This window comes from Scophthalmus maximus, chromosome 1 (genome assembly GCF_022379125.1).
Source record: "Scophthalmus maximus strain ysfricsl-2021 chromosome 1, ASM2237912v1, whole genome shotgun sequence".
NCBI classification, from domain to species: domain Eukaryota; kingdom Metazoa; phylum Chordata; class Actinopteri; order Pleuronectiformes; family Scophthalmidae; genus Scophthalmus; species Scophthalmus maximus.
In genome coordinates, this window is record NC_061515.1 from 22,647,501 (window position 1) to 22,665,721 (window position 18,221).

An 18,221-nucleotide genomic window follows, 5' to 3' on the forward strand; every position below is an offset into this window, starting at 1 on the left:
GTGGAGTATGATAAAAACAGGCTTTATGAGCCCCCCTTTAAAAAAATATAGTGTTTATCGTCTTTTCTTGGGCCTGTCCCGCTGCAGGCCTGTCAAAAGTCCAGCAGCACTTCACCGGTTCACCCCTCAGCACCATGCAGCTGCAGACCCACGGGCCGAGCCCCCGAGCCCGCGTGGAGCTGCTGCACAGTCAATAAGCTCCGTGACCCAGTGCCCCGGATCCTCCACCAACACAGTCAGAGTTGTGGACCATGCGCACTTGCAGCGTGCACCTGGTTACAACACACCTGAACGGCGGAGCCACGTACAAAAACATAAAACACTTATTTTTGTTGTTGTTGTTTATAATCATATTATAATCTCGTTTGCAGCCGAGGCTTAAGATTCATTCTTTTGAATTGAGTGCAAATCACATTTGTTGTTGTTGTTGCAGATTAGAGTTCTGCTCTTTGTGGTGTTTAATAATCGAGCTGGGAGTGTGTTCGCGTGGCCCCATAAGCTCCGACGTATAAATGTTACATAACACGCAGCTATGGGACATTATATATGGGACGACCTGTACCTATAACCTCCACAATGTCTGATTTATCTTTCTCCAAGAATGCAACTGGTACCCCCCCCCCCCCCCTCTCTCACACACAAAACACAAACAAACACACTCCCAAATCATAACCCAGTCTTCTTTTTTGCCCAAGGCCTGAAGAGGCTGCAGCAGATGTAAACAAAAAAGACATGTCTCGCGATATGTTCCATTTCAATGACAACGGACAGTTTTGGGGGTCGTGATAACGAACGATTTATCTCCCCTCTTATAGGCAGTAACCTCATGGGTCCGTATGGGCTCTTAAAACCGCAAATGCTGTATTAATACACACTTTTTAAAGGGCTATTTTTGACAGGTAGTTTTGAAGGTGGGATGTTTTCAATTTTTCCACAGAAGTCACCTTTTACTACATCCATTATATTTTTCTTCTAATGAGCTGGCATGCAGCTTCACCTGGGACACAACAGTCCACCATTGTCTTCATAGGCTTCTGCTGCTGTCTGTGAATGCACAATAATAATAATAATAATAATAATAATAATGATAATAATAATAATAATAATAATAATAAATTATTATTATATTTGTTTTAAACCAGCATATTGGGTAATTCATTTTCCAAAGGCAGACAATTTAAATAAATTTAAAAAAGCAGCCCCACTGTACGTTGAGAATATATGAATTCCAAAACACAAGATGACGTTTGCGTTTCATTCTAACAAATTTATTGTGTCTCAATCAGCTCGCACGGAACCACTACTGAAAATTAAATTACAATCAAAAAATGATCACATCAAAATATACCCTTATTACCTATAACAACGGTCACTGTCAGCGTCATGGTGATTTGTGCTCCTTTAGAAACGATAATACAAAAAAATTATTAAACAAAATAAGGGCAACAACGAAAAATAGATTTATATATAAGAAAGAAAAAATTAAAACAAGAAAAAAGGGGGAAAGCATCTTACACAAGTTCCTCAGGGTGGGGGGGGGGGCGGGGGAAAATAAATTACCGTTTGGAATAATTCATATGTATTCCGAATAAAATATTAAAACAAGTCATTCTGATGAAAAATATAAAGTAAATAAACTCAGATCAGTATCTGATCTAGTGATCTCTATTGCCGGCTTTACAGAGTTTTTTTTTGTTTATTAAAACCTACCAAAGAGCGCTGCTTTAGAAAGGGCAGCATTAATATTATATCCACAGCATCCACTCAGTCACGCACTTGGCAACAGATTTTCAGAATTGTTTTTTTTCCTCTCTCTCTCGCTCTCTTTCTCTCAAATAAGTGCAGCTGAAGTCTTTTTCAAATGTCTTATGCTCTATTTGTTGCAAAAAAAAAAAGGAGGAAAAAAATCCACTCACGGTGTCAAAGTCCATTAAATAATAATAATTATTAAAAAACCCACGTGGAAAAAAAGAGAGAGGGTGATCTTTGAGATCAGGCGGGGACAGTCCTGGTCCTGGTTGTCTTTTCTTTTCACGAGGAGCCTTGAACTGGAAAAAATAAAATAAAAAATCCCAAATCCTCCGTGTGTATGTGTGTGTGTGAGAGTGTGTGTGTGTGTGTGTGTGTGTGTGTGTGTGTGTGTAAATGAACCCAAGCAATCCACCTCAGACAGGGAACAAAAATTGCTGTAAATCATGATGGAAGCTTCGTGGATGTCACTCTTCTTCGTGTTGTTGCAGTTTTTTTATCCTCTGTTATTGTTGGGCACGAAGAAGAGGAGGAGGAGGAGGGAGGGGGGGCGGTTTAGTCCCATTTCTAAATATACAAAATGCCTGCTCCTTTGTTTCTTCAAACACAGGGTAATGGGGAGGGAATTTCTTGGAGGAGGGGGGGACAGAAAAAGAATAATACAAAAAAAAAAAATACCAATACTTGGGTTTTTTCCTCTTGGTGTGTTTTAATGCGCCAAAATTACCTGGTGGAATGAACTTGTGGTTGTCACCCTCTGGTCGCTCGCCTCACTTGCATCTTTTAAGTAATCTACTAAAAAATGCCCCTGAAAGAAAAAAGCAGAAGGAACCTTTTAGCTCAAGAGACATGTTAGGGTCCTGGAAGAAGGTTACACGGTGCTGTTTTGTGAGGGGATTGGGAGGAAAAAGAGGGGGTGAGGGGGAAAAGGTTGTTGATTTGTTTTTTTATCTTTCTCTTTCTGTCTTTTTCTGGTGAAAAATAGATAACACAATTTTTTTGCAGTCATATTCCCTCACAATCACAGTATCAAAAAATGTGGCTATCTCGGAGATAGCCTGTTTTTTTTTAATCAGTTTTTAAATTTCATCTAAAATATTCTCGTGTGCTGCTGCTGCTCTATGTTTCACTGAACATTCGTTTGCAGTCCATGGAGGGGGGCGGTGTTTCTGCACTCACATTGCCGACCTGCGAGTACACATCCTCCGGCGTCTGCGCCACTCCCGGGGGCGTCATCCGCTTTTCCTTCTGCCTCCTATTGCAAAACCACACTCTGACCACCTCTTTCTCCAGCTGCAAGTTGTCCGCCAGGCCGGTGATCTCCTGCGCCGAGGGCTTGGGGCACTTGAGGAAGTGGCTCTCCAGGGCCCCCTTGACGCTCACCTCGATGGACGTGCGCTTCTTCCGCTTGCGCCCCTGCGCCGCGATCTTGTCGATGCTGGTGGGGCTGCCGGTGGACGAGTCGGCCTCCTCCAGCCACTTGTTCAACAAAGGCTTGAGCTTGCACATGTTCTTGAAGCTGAGCTGCAGCGCCTCGAATCTGCAGATGGTCGTCTGCGAGAAGACGTTGCCGTACAGCGTGCCCAGCGCCAAGCCCACGTCCGCCTGCGTGAAGCCCAGCTTGATCCGCCGCTGCTTGAACTGCTTGGCGAACTGCTCCAGGTCGTCCGAGGTCGGCGTGTCGTCGTCCGAGTGCGCGTCGTGGCTGTTGACGCCGCCGTGGTGCTGGTGATGCGGGTGCTGGTGGTGGTGGTGATGGTGGTGGCTGCCGTGGTCCAGGTCCGGGGTGTCCCCGCGCACCAAGCCCGGGTGCACCAGGCTCTGGCTCCCGGGACTCAGCATCCCGTTCACAGTGAAGCCCCCCGGTTGCGAGTAGATCAGCGACTGCTGCTGCTGCTGCTGCCCCCCGGATATGGAGTTAATGTGCGCCGCAGTCGTGCTCCCCCATGCGCCGGCGTGAGTCTGGTGGGGAGCTAAGTGAGGGGGCCTGTGGTGCAGCGCGGTGCCCGTGTGCAGGTCGTCCCTGCCGGAGTTCTTCACGTCCTGCTGCTGCGGGCTGCCCGTCATCCCGACGGGACTCGACGACCAGGGCGACCCGGCCTCAGCTGCGGCGACCGCGGCCGCTGCTGCCGCCGCCGCGGCGTGCGGCAGGGACGTCACCCACTGGTGGGCATGGCTCAGCATGTGTCCGCCGTTGCTCGCTGCCATCGCGCCTTGCATAAAGTCACTCTGCACCATCTTGACCGAGGGGTCCCCCCTGTAGACCCCCGACCCAGAGGTAACCGCAGCACTGCCCGGCTGCATGCCACCGCCTCCCGAGTCAGAGTGCACGATGGAGCCGGACGACAAGATGCTATTGCTGGCCAGATAAGGATTGGACGCCGCGGTGGCCATTCCGTCAACCCTTATGAATATGTTTGTGTATGACCCCCCCCCACTCTCTCCCTTTCTACAGTCACTTCTTTCGAGCGGGCAAATTGTATCTCATGAATAATTCAAACTTTAAAAAAGTATGAGTAGTTTTTGTGGCAAATACCATCGACGTGCGTAAAAACAAAACGCCACCTCCCCCCAGAAAAAAAGCTTCAAGGGCGGCAGGAAAACAGGAATAAAATCCGTATGTATTTACAACATTTCTAGTTCAAACACTTCTGCTTGGATGTGGACGGAGTAACCCAGAAAAAGGGATCCAGGTTGGTTTCAAAAGCCCTTTGAAACCATGTGCAGTCCCGTTTGGAAAGTTTCACACCGGGGATGAAAATTAAAAATTCAAATATACAAGGGGAGGGGGGGGGGAGGAAGGAGAAGAGTTGTCCCAAACAAACTTTTGGAGGTCGCGAGAAAACCAACAACAAAAAGAAAAGAAAAGAAGAAAAAAAAAAAAAAGCCCTGCGAAAAAATGTCCACAGTGTACAAAGTCCCGGTTTATGTTCCCCTCTGGATGAGAAAACCATTAGCGGAGCGTCCTCGCCTCTTTTGTAATTCGGCTCGCCGAGATTCTCTGCCTCGCTTTATTCTTTTCTCTCGCGTCCTTTATAGCGCCGCGGAGCCTCGCTCTTTGTTCTGTTTTGATGTGTATAAACCTGCCAAACCGCAAACTCCCGTTCAAGTACGGTCCAGTATTAACGGTGCGCGGCGCTGCTCGCGAGCCTCTCTCCTCTCATTCGCTTGTTCTCTCTCTCCACCTCTCTCTCTCTCCCTGACAAGCAGCGTAGCCTCGCCCCGCCCACCCCCCTTCCACCCTCCTCCCCCCCCACTCAAACGACGCGCGGATGTTTACCCCTGTGCGTCCCCGCTGATTGGTTACCCGGGGTGTGAGTGGCAGCTCTCGCCAGCCTTGCTCCGGGCGCACGGAGCCCTCCTTCCGGCTGTTCCGATTGGATGATTTTTAATTGCGGTCCAAACAAAAACGGGGAAGGGGAACTCGGTAGTAAACACTGCTGAGATACTAAAGTAGACTCCACACAAACAGGGCGAAAGGAGTAAATAAAAAAGGAATAAAAAAGAGGGCGAAAAACGGTGACCTCTTCACGTGTCAAACCGCCATCATGAGTGTATTTTGCGCACAAACGCCTCAGTGATGTGGGAGTGCACCTGCTTGACGAGTTGGATGCAGCTCATAGAGATGCACGAACTCTGTTTATTATTTCAGTGGCTTTATCTTCAGATTTTCGCATCTGGGGATTCGTGCAAACCTTCGGAGACGATGCGCATCACATAAGATCTATTCGTTACAATTATAATCACGCAGCCGACCTGGTTGTGTTATATAGAATAAGGCATCGGTTAGAGGTTTCATTCCCATCGGGCCACTCGTGAAGAATAGAGGAGAGAGCTCGGTAAATAAATGCTTCATAACCTACATGGCTAAAACTGCAGGGAGATTTTAAAAAAAGAAAGAAAACAAGTCAGGATTTTAAAATTCAATAACCGTGATGTCTGCTGCTTGAATTTGAATCCGCACGTCTGAGTTGGGGACAAGTGCCATCATGTTGCGTCAAAGGTTGCGGGGACACTTCCGTGCGGAAGCACACGCAGTGAAAGAGAAAGTGGCGACCACAACAAGGGCAAATTGAGCAGAGTCCTTGGGGGGGGGGGGTTGCGCGTGCGGAGTGGCGAAGCTGGAAACGTCTGCCAAAGTTATTCAAAAAAGAAAAAAAATCTGAGATAGAGCCCTTGAAATGTGCAGCACCCCCCAAAAGATGACCGCGCAACCCCTGGAGATGAATGGGGCCTTTTGTTGGTGCGTGGGACCCCCTCCCCTTGGGCCTTTTTGGACGCACCCATGGGTGGTAACAATTGATAAAGCTCCCACTACATCCATCGGTTGAGGTTTTTTGTTTTTTGGGGGGGGGGGGGGGGGGCGGGGTCCTGCAGCCTGCTGAACCAACAAGGCCTCTATATGTGGCAGGTGACTCTCTGCCCAGGATTAACGGTGTTATATATATATATATATATAGGTCAGAAATACATTTCATGCGTAAAACCCCAACACTTGCACAGTCAACTTTTTTTAAATTTCAAAATAGATTTAAGGGCAAATATGAGGCATTGGGGTAGTTAAGCACAGGCTGCATTGCCCCCCTGTTCTTCTTCTTCCTCTTCTTACCTTTGCTTCTCATCCCAGTATAGATTTAATCTGGACTGGGCTAAAGTCCGAGGGAGCCTCGTGGATTTGTTTACATTGAATGGGCAAGCCTGGGGCAGAGCCAATCGGGGCCCCCCCTCTATCCATTAATATACAGTGAGGATTTCTGTCTAAATTACTGCATGTTCGAGCTTCGAGAGGGGGGTCCCAGGCGGCCAGAGGAAACGTGACAGCGAGAGAGGAGGGCTCCATACATAAGATGACAAAAATATAGTATGTTAAAATTAAAAAAAACATTTCAGAAATGCTCCAGAAAGGCATCCTTTAAAACAAAAACGCCCCTCTCTGATATATGATGTGTTTATTATTTATTTGCTTACTATGACAAAAAATGAAAGGGTCCCCAAGTTCCCTGCTGGGGGAGTTCATTTATTTTGTATGCAAAGAAGAAGAAGAAAAAAAAAAGGAAAGAAAGAAAGAAAGAAAGCAAGCAAGAAAAAGGGGGAGAGGGAAGGAAGAAGGGAAAAAAAATCATCCCCAAGTATAACAAGAGACGGAACAGTTAGTGCTGATTTTCATTTGCATAAATTTTCATATATTTTAGTGAAAATAATAGCGGGAGCCGAGGAGTGCTCCTGCTCAGTTGAGGCGGAGGAAAGAAAATCTTAGGGGCTGCAGCAGCAGCGAGTCGTGTAGGAGAGAGAAAAAAAACAGGAGATAACCATTTACACCACTCCGCGCGAACAATGTGGACTCGTTTCTCTTTCGTCGGACTTAAGGTAAGTCAACAATCATGTTTGCGGATTTCTTTTCTTTCATTTTTTTTCTTTTTACGCACTGGGGGGAATTTGTAAAAAGAGTTGATCGTCTTCTCGCGCATTTCTCCACTGTGCTGTGCTTTTCCTCTCTTAGACAGTTCGTTGCTTTACATGGTACTCCTTGGATTCTCGTGTCCTGCGTTTTATCTCAGCTTATATTTACAAAAACAGAAATGTGTTTCGTTTCCCTTATTTTTTTACAGAATGCGTAAAAATCAATACGCGCTTCACTGTTTGCTTTTGTGCCACAGCCTTTTGTTATTGTTGTTGCTTTTGTAATATATGTATACAAATAGCGCGCAGATGGATAAGCTGTGCTGTTTCGTAGTGAATGTCCACCGGAGAAACGTGCAATCAATCATTTTAACCAGGGACAGAGAGAGAGAGAGAGAGAGAGAGAGAGGGCGACAGGGGTAGGAAGGAGGGAGGGAAGGAGGGGGTGAGACACAGAGAGAGAGAAAGAGAATCCTCCCGAGGCATCGCGTAGGCAAGTGCAATATGGAATCGTTTCATATACATCGATCTGGCCGCTGCGAAGTTTGTTTAAAGTTTACATGCAGCAGCTCGCAGGCGGCGAGACGAGGCTCCCGGCTGCTTTTAGACTCAGCCTGGATGAGCGCCGAGCGGTTCGTTTTTTATTTTTCTTTCTTTCTTTCTTTCTGGAGCTGATCCAAGGGGCGACCGGTGGGAGGGAGGGGCGCGGTGTCGAGAAAACTCTCAACGAAAGGGGGTCTTTTTAAAAAAGAGATCCGGTCACAGGCAATTCACTTAAACCGGCGGGCATGAGTGATACACGAGAACGATCATTTCAGCGTCTGTCACACGCTTCCTGGAAAAGTCCATCACTGCGGATCTATCACACATTAACCCGAGTTTGAGGAGAGAGTCGCTCTAAGGTTTTTCTTCATTCTTTTTCTTCTTCTTTTTTTCTCACGGGTTGACTCTCTCTCTCTCTCTCTCTTCATTGATGGGGCAGCGCATTTCTCAGCCCAGCACTTGGTCGCCATGGTGAGCGCAGTGAAAAAAGAAGAAGAGGGGGGCACTATAGTCGCATTAAGCTGTATGTTTGTGCACTGGTGTCGAGATGAAAAAAAGAGCCTCGGTGTCCCGGGCCAGGCAGCGCCGGTGCTGGGACGGTGAAGTCGTTGCAGTAACGCCATTACGCGCGGGACGAAAACATATTTAGCAGTTTTTTTTTCATCCATTGTGATTTTCGTGTCTTTAAGTCACTTGCAGAATGTGATGCATGTCCAGCGTCCCGTGCAAGTATGGACATAGTATACAGCATAAAGTACTAACTTGACTTGGTTGGTGGAGCAGCAGCTGAGTTATCGCGATGTTTTTTTACGCAAACTCGTAAAACTGAAAAGTAAAGTTTACGCACGACTGACGCCAGAAATCTTTAAATTATTCATTTGTATTTCGACATAAAAACAAAAGAGGAATCTGTCTCTGGTCAGGGGTGAATTGCCATTGTTGGCTTCATCGTGAATAAATAAATAATAATGGTGATGATGATAATAATAATTTAAAAACTATAGGTGCCGCCAGGGGTCGCGCTCAGTCGCGATGCAAATACTGCGAACATACAAAACCTACACTGCAAAACCCCCCATCCATTTTAGATGTCACATTTAAAAAACATAAAAAATACTGTTTTTATTCAGATTACGCTTGACTTTATTAAACATATTGATAATCTGACCTGATAACACTTGTTTCCAGTTAAGTTTTTAACTTTTCTCCTGAACGCGGTTTACTTTCAACTGCTGTCTTTAAGTCTTTAGAAACCCACCTGGTTCTGGGCCACTGGCACTGTTTACCCACTGCAACTCTTGACATGCATACATATATATATATGCATGTACAGGGATTCATTTTTAATTTCTTTTGCAGTGTTTAGGTGTGTTCATGGCCACCGTTTCACACACAGACATCGAGTGATGGCAGGCATGGGTGATTAAGATATCACCGTGTTCGAGGAGAAACATGACTGAATGAGGACAGATTTCCAGAGGGCTCTTTAAGAGGGGAAAAAAAAACAGTGCCTCGCACATGAGGCTGCACATAAGCTGTTTAATAAATAGAGCAGTGTTGATATGCGATAACTAATTCCCCTCTCCTACAAAAAAAAAAAATCAAAATCCGAATACCAAAGACCAAAATCAAACCTTGGGTTCATCCCTCAATCCCAGAGGCAATTTAAAACACCGTAATTTAATTATCCACACATTTTTTAAAGATATCCAACCCAGTTATATTACGCACACTTTAATCATTATTTCTTCCTACATTCTGCAACATCAGGAGTCGGACGGAGGAATCGTGCGCGTATTGATCAGCGCAGGCCACGTGGCAGCAGCCCTAATAGTTGATGCAAATAGCCTGTTCTTTTCCTTTTTTAAAAAAAAAAAAAGCCATCTGCAGTATATGCCTATAAGCCATGAGTCTGAGCCAGCAGGTCTTTGTGGAAACATATGACTCCGGGAATTATTAGCAAAAAAAAAAATAAAAAAAATGGGCACATGAGTCGTGAATCATCCCGGGGAATTAGTGCATCGCAATTTCCCTCTGCACGCTTGACCGGCCGTTTAGTGTAGGCTACTGTACCCGGTGTTACTCTTCATCACCGTCATCACGACCACCAGCAAAGCAGCAAAGCGGCACTGCTCTGCATTATGCATCTCATTCTGTCACGGTGCAGCAATGACGCTTATTGCTATCAGGTAGCCATTTGTTTTATTTATATATTATCGTCTTATTTATTAAGGCGTCTTCGTGGACTTGCATTACAACCAGCAGAAGCAAAATATGCATATGCATGTTTTCCAAATTGGGCACTAATACACAGATTGTTCATGTGAGGTGATGAGGAAGCATGTGCTTCTGTTTCAAAGACTAAAACACCAATATGAACACAAAAAGAGAAGAAAAAAATCCAATCTGCCCATAACACTATAATCCATCCTCTTGTCCCTCATAAAACATCCTCGTGCTCTCGTCGCTTATCGGCTCTATACACTTTCCGTCGCCGCCCATAAAACTCCTGACGAGCTGACGCGCAGATTTACGCGGCCCTCACTAGGTGGACAAACCCCCGCGTGTGTAAAGGTGCTCCCCCCACCCCCGCATATACAATATTCAGATGAAATGGACGCATTTCCTGGCCCGTTTTAATTACAGCTAAGTTGCCTATGGGGGCTTTATGTAATTTATTTTTCCTCCGCCCATGGTCCGCCATGGTCGCCATAATCCGAAACGACATACGCATAGAGCGTGTGTACGTGTGTGTGTGTGTGTGTCACGTCAGGAGCCCTAACCGTTGATTTAAACGCCGAATCCAACTTGGAGCACTTAAACGATAATGTAGCTACTATACCGTTAATTAAATGGGCTACACTGAATATCGGTGTTAAGCATTAAACGTGCCTTCAATTCCGGACACGGATGGGATTTGTTTCTGCTTCTCCTTCTTGTCTTAGCCCATCCAAACGAGACAGAGGCACTTTATTAATATTCTATTAATAAGACACCTCTTATTTCCGCCGAGTGGGGTTAGTAATTGGCCCCTGTATGCTGTGCACGTCAGCTTGTAAATGGTATACATATTATATGTTTAGTGTTATCACAGGGACTCTCCAGCGGCGCTCAGTGCTCGATTCGCCATGCGTCAATGGCTCAGACACGTAACGGCGCAGCCGGTATCGATTTGGCATCGGGAAACGATATAGGGACGTCATCATTTGGCCTAAACCGTGGGTTGATCTGGTGGTGTGAAGATGAAGCGGTGTGTGTTTTTGTGAGCAATTCCTTCCATGTTTGGGCTTCAATTTAAACTATACTGAAATTGCTTCTTTTTCATGAAGTTAGACAGTTCTGAATAGAAAGGTGCTTCAATTAGACAAACGTAATTGTGGGGTTTTTTTTATCAGTGGAGAATGGACAACAGATTACAATGTGTTGACTTATCATAACAAGAGAAATAAGTTTGAGGTGCGATTTTAATTTGAATACAAATGTCTAAAAGTTGCGGAGAGTATAGTTTTTAGATTTGTCAAAACATGACATATAAGGGAGGAAAATATTCATCTTTGTGGTCTGATGATCTAGAGGCAGATACTTGATTTAGGGAGGCACACACACACACACACACACACACACACACACACACACACACACACACACATTTAGGAGGAGATGAGTGACGGGGACAGATCGGTAAAGATAGGATGAAGTGCAGTTTTCTGAGTGAGAATGGTGGTGGAGGGGGGGGGGGGGCAGAGAGGTGTGTGAGTGCATGTGTGTGTGAGACTGGTCAAAGGGGTGTGTGTCATCTCACTCTATGGGTGTCTGGTGCCTCTGTTGGCCACATCCCTTCTTCCACACGCACACACACGCACACACGCACACACACACACACACACACACACACACACACACACACAAACACACACACACACACACACACACACACACACACACACGTGGAGGTATAACACATCAGCATTGACACACATGCCCCGATCACCCCCTCCAGCAAACAGCATCACAACCAACCTGCGGTGTTATTTTCGACATGCAAATCAGCAGACTGACACAGTGGTACTTTTATATTCTATTAGACTTGCATCACACATGCTAATCAAGAACGATAGTGTTATTAAGCCCAGTAATTAATAAATAAACTAAATCTGCTGCAAAATCAAATCTATGGAAGTCCTCGGCAGCTCATTTTTGTCGCCACTGTGCACGTCTCTCTGTAGTCCCTTGCTTTTTGTTTTTGTTTGTTAAACAGTGGTGTTCCCTGAGGATAGGGAATGGGGGGGTTTGTGTGGCACCTCCCTGCCCAGGATTACATTAATCAAAGTATTTATTTCCCTCGGGGGTCCGGGCGCAAATCACTCCAAATCCCAGTAAAATCCCAGCAAAATTGGATAACAGAAGAACAGGCACACCTAAGGTAAACCCCTCTCCTGCACTTAAAAAAAAAGGAATTCATTTCACCAACTTAATGGATCTAGTTCTGTCTAACTTTGTGAAACAGTGTGTGGAAGAGAGAGAGGGGGAGGGGGTTGCAAAGCCAGAGGTACTGAGGCCTTTGAGAAGACAAACAACATAATTGGACAGAAGCAGGTAGAGAAGAAAAAAACAACAACGCTAAAACCACATCCCCGATAGGAGCGACTCTGAATGTAAAGCCTGTACAAATACCATTCTCTGATTCCCCGTCGGGGCTATAGGCATGTCTGGGTCTGAGCCAGCAGTGGGAAAAACTAGCCTCTAAGACCCCCCCCATACACACACACACACACACACACATCTGTGATACATGCATCAACCTCCAACACCGACGCCGCCTGCTTTCCCTCGGCTAAGTCTGGTCAATCCATCGCAAAGCCCGCAGAGCAGTGAGAAAAACAAGAGCAAAATAAAAATTCATTCCGGATTCCGTCTTTGCACTATTTGCTAAGTAATTATGTGTGATGTTTTGGGGCAAAGCTGCGCGGCTAATAAATCACCAAATGTTCTACAGCCCGGCCCGGCGCGGGTATAAGGCAATAAATATGGCAGCCCCTGATACGCTGCCTATTACAGGTAATGCAAATAAAATAATAGGGCTGTAATTTTTTCCTTATGTGTTGTTGTTGATGTTGTTGCGGCGGCGACGGCGGCGGTGGTGTCGCTGCCTCCGTCTTTGATATTCATGAGGGAAACGGGGAGGAAATGTCGTCTCCCCCCTGTCTTTATGGGCAAATCACGAGGCGACTGCCTTCGTCCCAATCAGGGATGAATAACGGCCTCGTTGTGGAGAGAAAACCTGCCCACCCACAAAAACACACACACACACACACACACGCTCTCCAATGCATGCAAACACATGCTTGCACGCACATATACTGTTGCTGCCATGTTTGAGCTGAGGGGTATGACGAGGTTAGCCGGAGTCGCCGGCGGGGCCCTGACTCAGAGCCAGGCCTCTCGGGGTGAAGGCAGCAGGCCTGCATGGTGTGCGACACACACACACACACACACACACACACACACACAAACACACTCAGTGTGTGCATTCCACTTGTGCTGTAGAGGCTGCGCACGTGACTTGTACAGCATACATCTGCAAGTGCGTTGTGGCGAGAAAAGTGTGTTCGAAAAAGCGTACACGTGTGTCGAGGTGCAGGTGCGTAAGAGACGGACGGTGCAAACTGTTCGACGTGCGTCTGATGACCCATGATGCTTTGCACAGGAGCAGAAAATCCACAGCGCTAATGGGACCCGGTGCAGGTTGGACGGAGCGGAAAGTAAAGGACGTGAACACAGAGTTCCGTAAACTCCACAATTACCACTCACAAAGTGGTAACTAAATGTAGGCTTGTTGTTAGAGACCTTTATGGTCTTTTTTTACAAACTTTTCTAAGGGCTTCATATCCTGCATTTCTTTTTTGCTATCTTTCGTTTTTCAGCGACCGAGATCGGATGTAGCATGTTTCGGTCTCTGGACTAAACATAACGCATATCAACTGGAATAGCTTGTTGCTGTGTTTTAGTGCTCTGCGTGTACAGTATTACTCCGACCATTCCAGGATTCCCCTGCCTTCAGCTTTCATTCACATATGATACAAAAAAGATGACAACTACAGATCACGTGTACACATAACTAAAGAAATCAGGCTGCTGATCATTCTAATCCATTTGTTTCCCCCAATTGTTGCAGGCAGCCACTGAGAGAAGTGGATTGAAAGCAATGGGCTGTTTGCTACAGTACAGAAAAATCAACATGAAAAACTCTAAAAGTGTGTAATTTGAAAATATTCACCAATACCTATCAGACCCACCAGCATGGCCCATTAAAAGTTTGACAGCCCATACGTTGATACCCTCTTGTATTACGCAATACGTGCGTTATATTGAATTGCGTCTTCATCACACACACTCTCCATGTAAACGTGCATGATTGGCAGAGTGTGGCCAGGTTTTACCAGGTTCAAGGCATGTACAATAAGGATGAGTGACTCGACTTCAGAACGGGGGACTTGCTGTCGGGGGGGGGGGGGGGGGGGGGGGGGGGGGGGGGGGGCTTGGGTCGCTGTTGTTGATGATATATGTGACCGCAGCTGACGTGCTATTCACATGAGAGCATGTGTGGTCACGTTCCGGCGGGCCCGGAAGTCTTGATTCATGTGGGGCATTATGCACGCTGGACGCTTATGGCACCGCTCCCCGTTGCCGTGCAGTCAGGCCCATTTGTTTGGAAATGGGTTTACATACATCTCCTCGATGGCTCTCTCCCCTCCAACCCCTCCCACACACACATACACACATACAAACACACACACACACACACACACACACACACCCACTGGATGAACTATAAGCTACAGACAGCAGGGGGCATTTGGGTGATGTAACGCACCCTCTGTATTGGAGGTATTCAGATGGACATCTGTGGCTGTGAACCTATGATTATGCTTTTTTCACGTATGAGAGTATTGGCCTCTTCGGTTATTTTCAGTAATCATAGTCAGTTTTTTAGCTGTTTTCATACTGTAGATTTTTTGTTTTTTCATTTGGTTGCAAATTCTACAGTAACACAGACCTGTTTAAGTAACTACATCGAAGCTGTTTCCACCTACATAGTGACTGCTGTATATAGGCTTAGATAACAGTGTAGCTTACATTTTGTGATTTAAAAGAAAACAGAGACCATGTTGATTATACGGTTTATATCTTACTTTTACATGGTTTGACTCCAGCCTTAGCTTTTTGACACTGCAGCAGAAAGGTCTTAGTCCAGACTCAAAGGCCCCCCAAAACAACCCTACCGCCTTTTCCCAATCAGCGTCTTATGGGCAATTTAACATGAGGCATTTCTGTATTTCTGTTTTCTCCCCCCCACTGGTTTTCCAGGCCACATTCAGCGGCGTGTGGTAAAAACCACGCCCGCGCAGATCCACCAGAGTTTGTGACCGTTAAATCCTTTGACACAAAAGTCTGGGAGAGGACATCCTCAAGTTTTATTTGCTCCGAATTTTGTCGGAGCAGAATATTGAACGGATTGTTTTGAAACCTCTTTAGGATCCTTAAAGTTTTACTTCTGTTTTTACTCGAGCACAACATTCGTGAGTGTTTGTGTACCTGCACTCAACCTGAGATCCTGCACCATGACTCATTAGACATTCCCCCGGTGAGGACTGTGAGATTGTGCATTTGCTGTCAGGGCCCTGAAAACTCTGCAACAACCTCCTTGTTGAAAAAGACAAATGTCAACATTTTTTTTAGCTTGCCTTTCTGTATCATGTGATCTATGTGCCCTGTCTCGTAACTCCCGATTATTTTGGGTCATCCTTTTTTGGTGCATTTCCTCATATTTTTTTACTGTTGTTGATGCATATTTCTTTATGTTCAGTCTTAGAAAGGAAGTAGTTAACATTGGTTCGCTAAATAAGCCTGTTGCTTAGCTACGAGCCATATGAGTATGTTACCGTCGGTAGATACTACAAATTCATTTCCTTCCACATTAAAACGACGAATTGTGGGTTTTTTTAATTGTTATGTATGCCGTTGCAGCTCCTTCGCACTTACGAGAGGCATTAAAAACGTTTATTCGTGACCTTTTCACTCCTCAACTATAGTCTCAAGTGGAGACACCTGTCGTGATTTTGTGGATGTGTGAAACCCGCGCAGCCACTATCGTGGTACGATTATTAAGCACGCACGCACGCACGCACGCACAATGGCTCTCCTCTGCTTCACAGAGCTTCTGCCAGCGTCTTTTCCCCTTTCCCCTCCTCCTCCCTCCTCCCGCTTCAACCAGGCCTGACGTGAGCGCTCAAGCCAGCAGCATCACAAAAGGGGCTTTGAGATGGGGGATCGCACGCTGCCCGCCGACCCCTGTGAGCTCACACCCACCGCACATTACTCACCAGCAGGCCTCGGTGCGGACTGCAAATGCAGGCCAGGAAGTAGTGCATGTAGACTTTGGGAGGAAGGAGGGGGGCGCTCGGTGTCATTCGACTAACCTCTGTCCTCCGTTTCCCTTTTGGTTTTTGCATTTTACTTTGAGGGGGAATCATTAGCCCGTACAAACGACGAGTATAGTTGGAGGAGAATTAATGCAGCGGCAGTCAGAGTGGAGAGCACAATAGAACCTTGTTGTTCAATCGTGTTGGAAAATTGCCTCAGCATGGACTGTCAAGTAAAATATCCCTCTCAGCTTTCTGGCATGGCAGGTCATCATTCCAGGAAGTGATGTTGACTGTGTGTGTGAACATGTGTACCGAATATATGTACGTGTGTGTGTGTGTGTGTGCGTGTGTCTGCTTTGGCAAGTGTTTCCTCCAAAAATGAATAACAGGGTTTGTTTTCGAGCCGGGGCAGGATCACATTAACTCCGTCCTTCTGAGGATTCAAACTGTTTTTTTTTTATTCTTCTTGTCTCGACATAAATAGTTTTCACATTTTTTTGTGCGCGTAGTTTTTTTTACACACTGCCTGCGAAGTAGTGTCACACTAGACGCGTCACGTGTCGTCGGCTTGGGACGAGACACGTCTCTGTGACTTCGCCGTGCGACATATGGCGCCACACATGCTGGTATTAATACATATATTTGCCTCAAACAAGCGTCGTCGCTCGTGTGGATGTCTCCATTGTCAGAACGGAAGGAAAAGAGTGAAAGCCTGTATTATGTTCGCCGCAACCTCCAAATCAAGGTCTTCCACTGGGACGCCTCCTTTTGTGCGACTGAACTTGAGATAATGCGGGGTGTCATGTAAAATGAAATTACATGCAGCGCGCCGCTCTCTCCCCGGCACAGCGCGGAGCGTCTTGTTATTCTCAGACCGTAACCTTCATATTGTAGGTGTGAGACGGAAGCTTAGCAAAGCATGGCCAATTCTAGCCGGCTACGCCTGTGGCTGGGGCTTGTGTGTGTGTGTTTTTTAGAATTCTGTGTTTGTCATAGACCTTTTTCGGATTAGTGGCCCACAAACACAAATCCTCCCGACAATGACTAACGCACGTCTCGATGCATTGTCAGCTGTGTGTCACAAAAAAACTCAAGTTTAGCCCACGTTTATCCGACCTGTGTGTTCTCCCCTCCAGCTAAACTCAGAATGACGCTGTTACGTAACGCCGCGCTGTTCTCCCAGGAATCTGGCTGTACGTTTTACAAGTCATCGGTGTAGATAAAATGCACCCAAAGGAGTCTGTATGTCAGAGCTGTGATCCATATTCTGATGTTTAAATGTCTGTTTTCTGCAAAATGTTGCCACTGTGCAGGGGCTTTGTATAGTTTATTTTTACAAATCTCAGATTTTGGTTTTGACACAGTTGAGGTCAACTTAACCTTTATTTAGAAACCAATCTCCGACCGTAAGCTGCAAAAACAAACCGACTCCTCTCAAGTTTAGTCTTTTTTTGTTGAAAAAAGTGAAACTTGGTTCATTTGTTTCTTGAGCTTTGGAGTGAACTCGCCGTACAGGCCGCAAAAAAAACAGGCAGCTGGACGCCAACAAATGTTTTGCACAAACGCGCCGAGCAGCTTTTGTGTCTCAACACCGAAACTCACACAAAGAAGGCAATGTCGTGGAGGTATATGTTATATTTACAGGAATATTTATCTCTGAAATACTCAGGTGCCTGTTCTTGAGTGAATGTACTGTTACTTTCCATTTAATTGTGCCATATTCATAATGTAATATTATCTTAGTCTAGTTTGAGTATTTTGTTGCAACCATCTGATTCCAATGTCTGCCTTTGTTTTCCCCTTTTTTAGGAGAGCCAGCCCGGCAACCCCCCCAAACATTAACACACACACACACACACACACACACACACACACACACACACACACACACACACACACACACACACACACACACACACACACACACACACACACACACACACACACACACACACACACACACACACACACACACACACACACACACGGTAAACTTTGGACACCCCTGCCTGTCCCCCATCCTCCCCCTGCCTCCCCCTCCATCCTCCACAACCTCTGGAGGTAAGGGCCCTAGCTCTCTCTCTGTGTGTGTGTGCGTGCGCG

General features: G+C 46.0%; 1 protein-coding gene and 1 long non-coding RNA gene across 2 annotated transcripts; one reads left to right on the plus strand and one right to left on the minus strand.

Annotated features, from left to right (window-relative positions):
- Positions 1 to 1,246: 1,246 nt before the first annotated feature.
- On the minus strand, positions 1,247 to 4,922 carry pou3f3b (POU class 3 homeobox 3b). Its single transcript, XM_035635615.2, has 2 exons — positions 2,929 to 4,922; positions 1,247 to 2,557 (listed from the first exon to the last, which is right to left on the minus strand). Exons 1-2 carry the CDS (start codon positions 4,141 to 4,143, stop codon positions 2,459 to 2,461), a joined length of 1,314 nt encoding a protein of 437 aa, XP_035491508.1. The 5' UTR covers positions 4,144 to 4,922; the 3' UTR covers positions 1,247 to 2,458.
- Positions 4,923 to 6,856: 1,934 nt separating this feature from the next.
- Positions 6,857 to 17,998, plus strand: LOC118311607. The gene is made up of 2 exons (XR_004794029.2): positions 6,857 to 7,116; positions 17,928 to 17,998. It is a non-coding gene; the product is annotated as an uncharacterized LOC118311607 (long non-coding RNA).
- Positions 17,999 to 18,221: the final 223 nt, after the last annotated feature.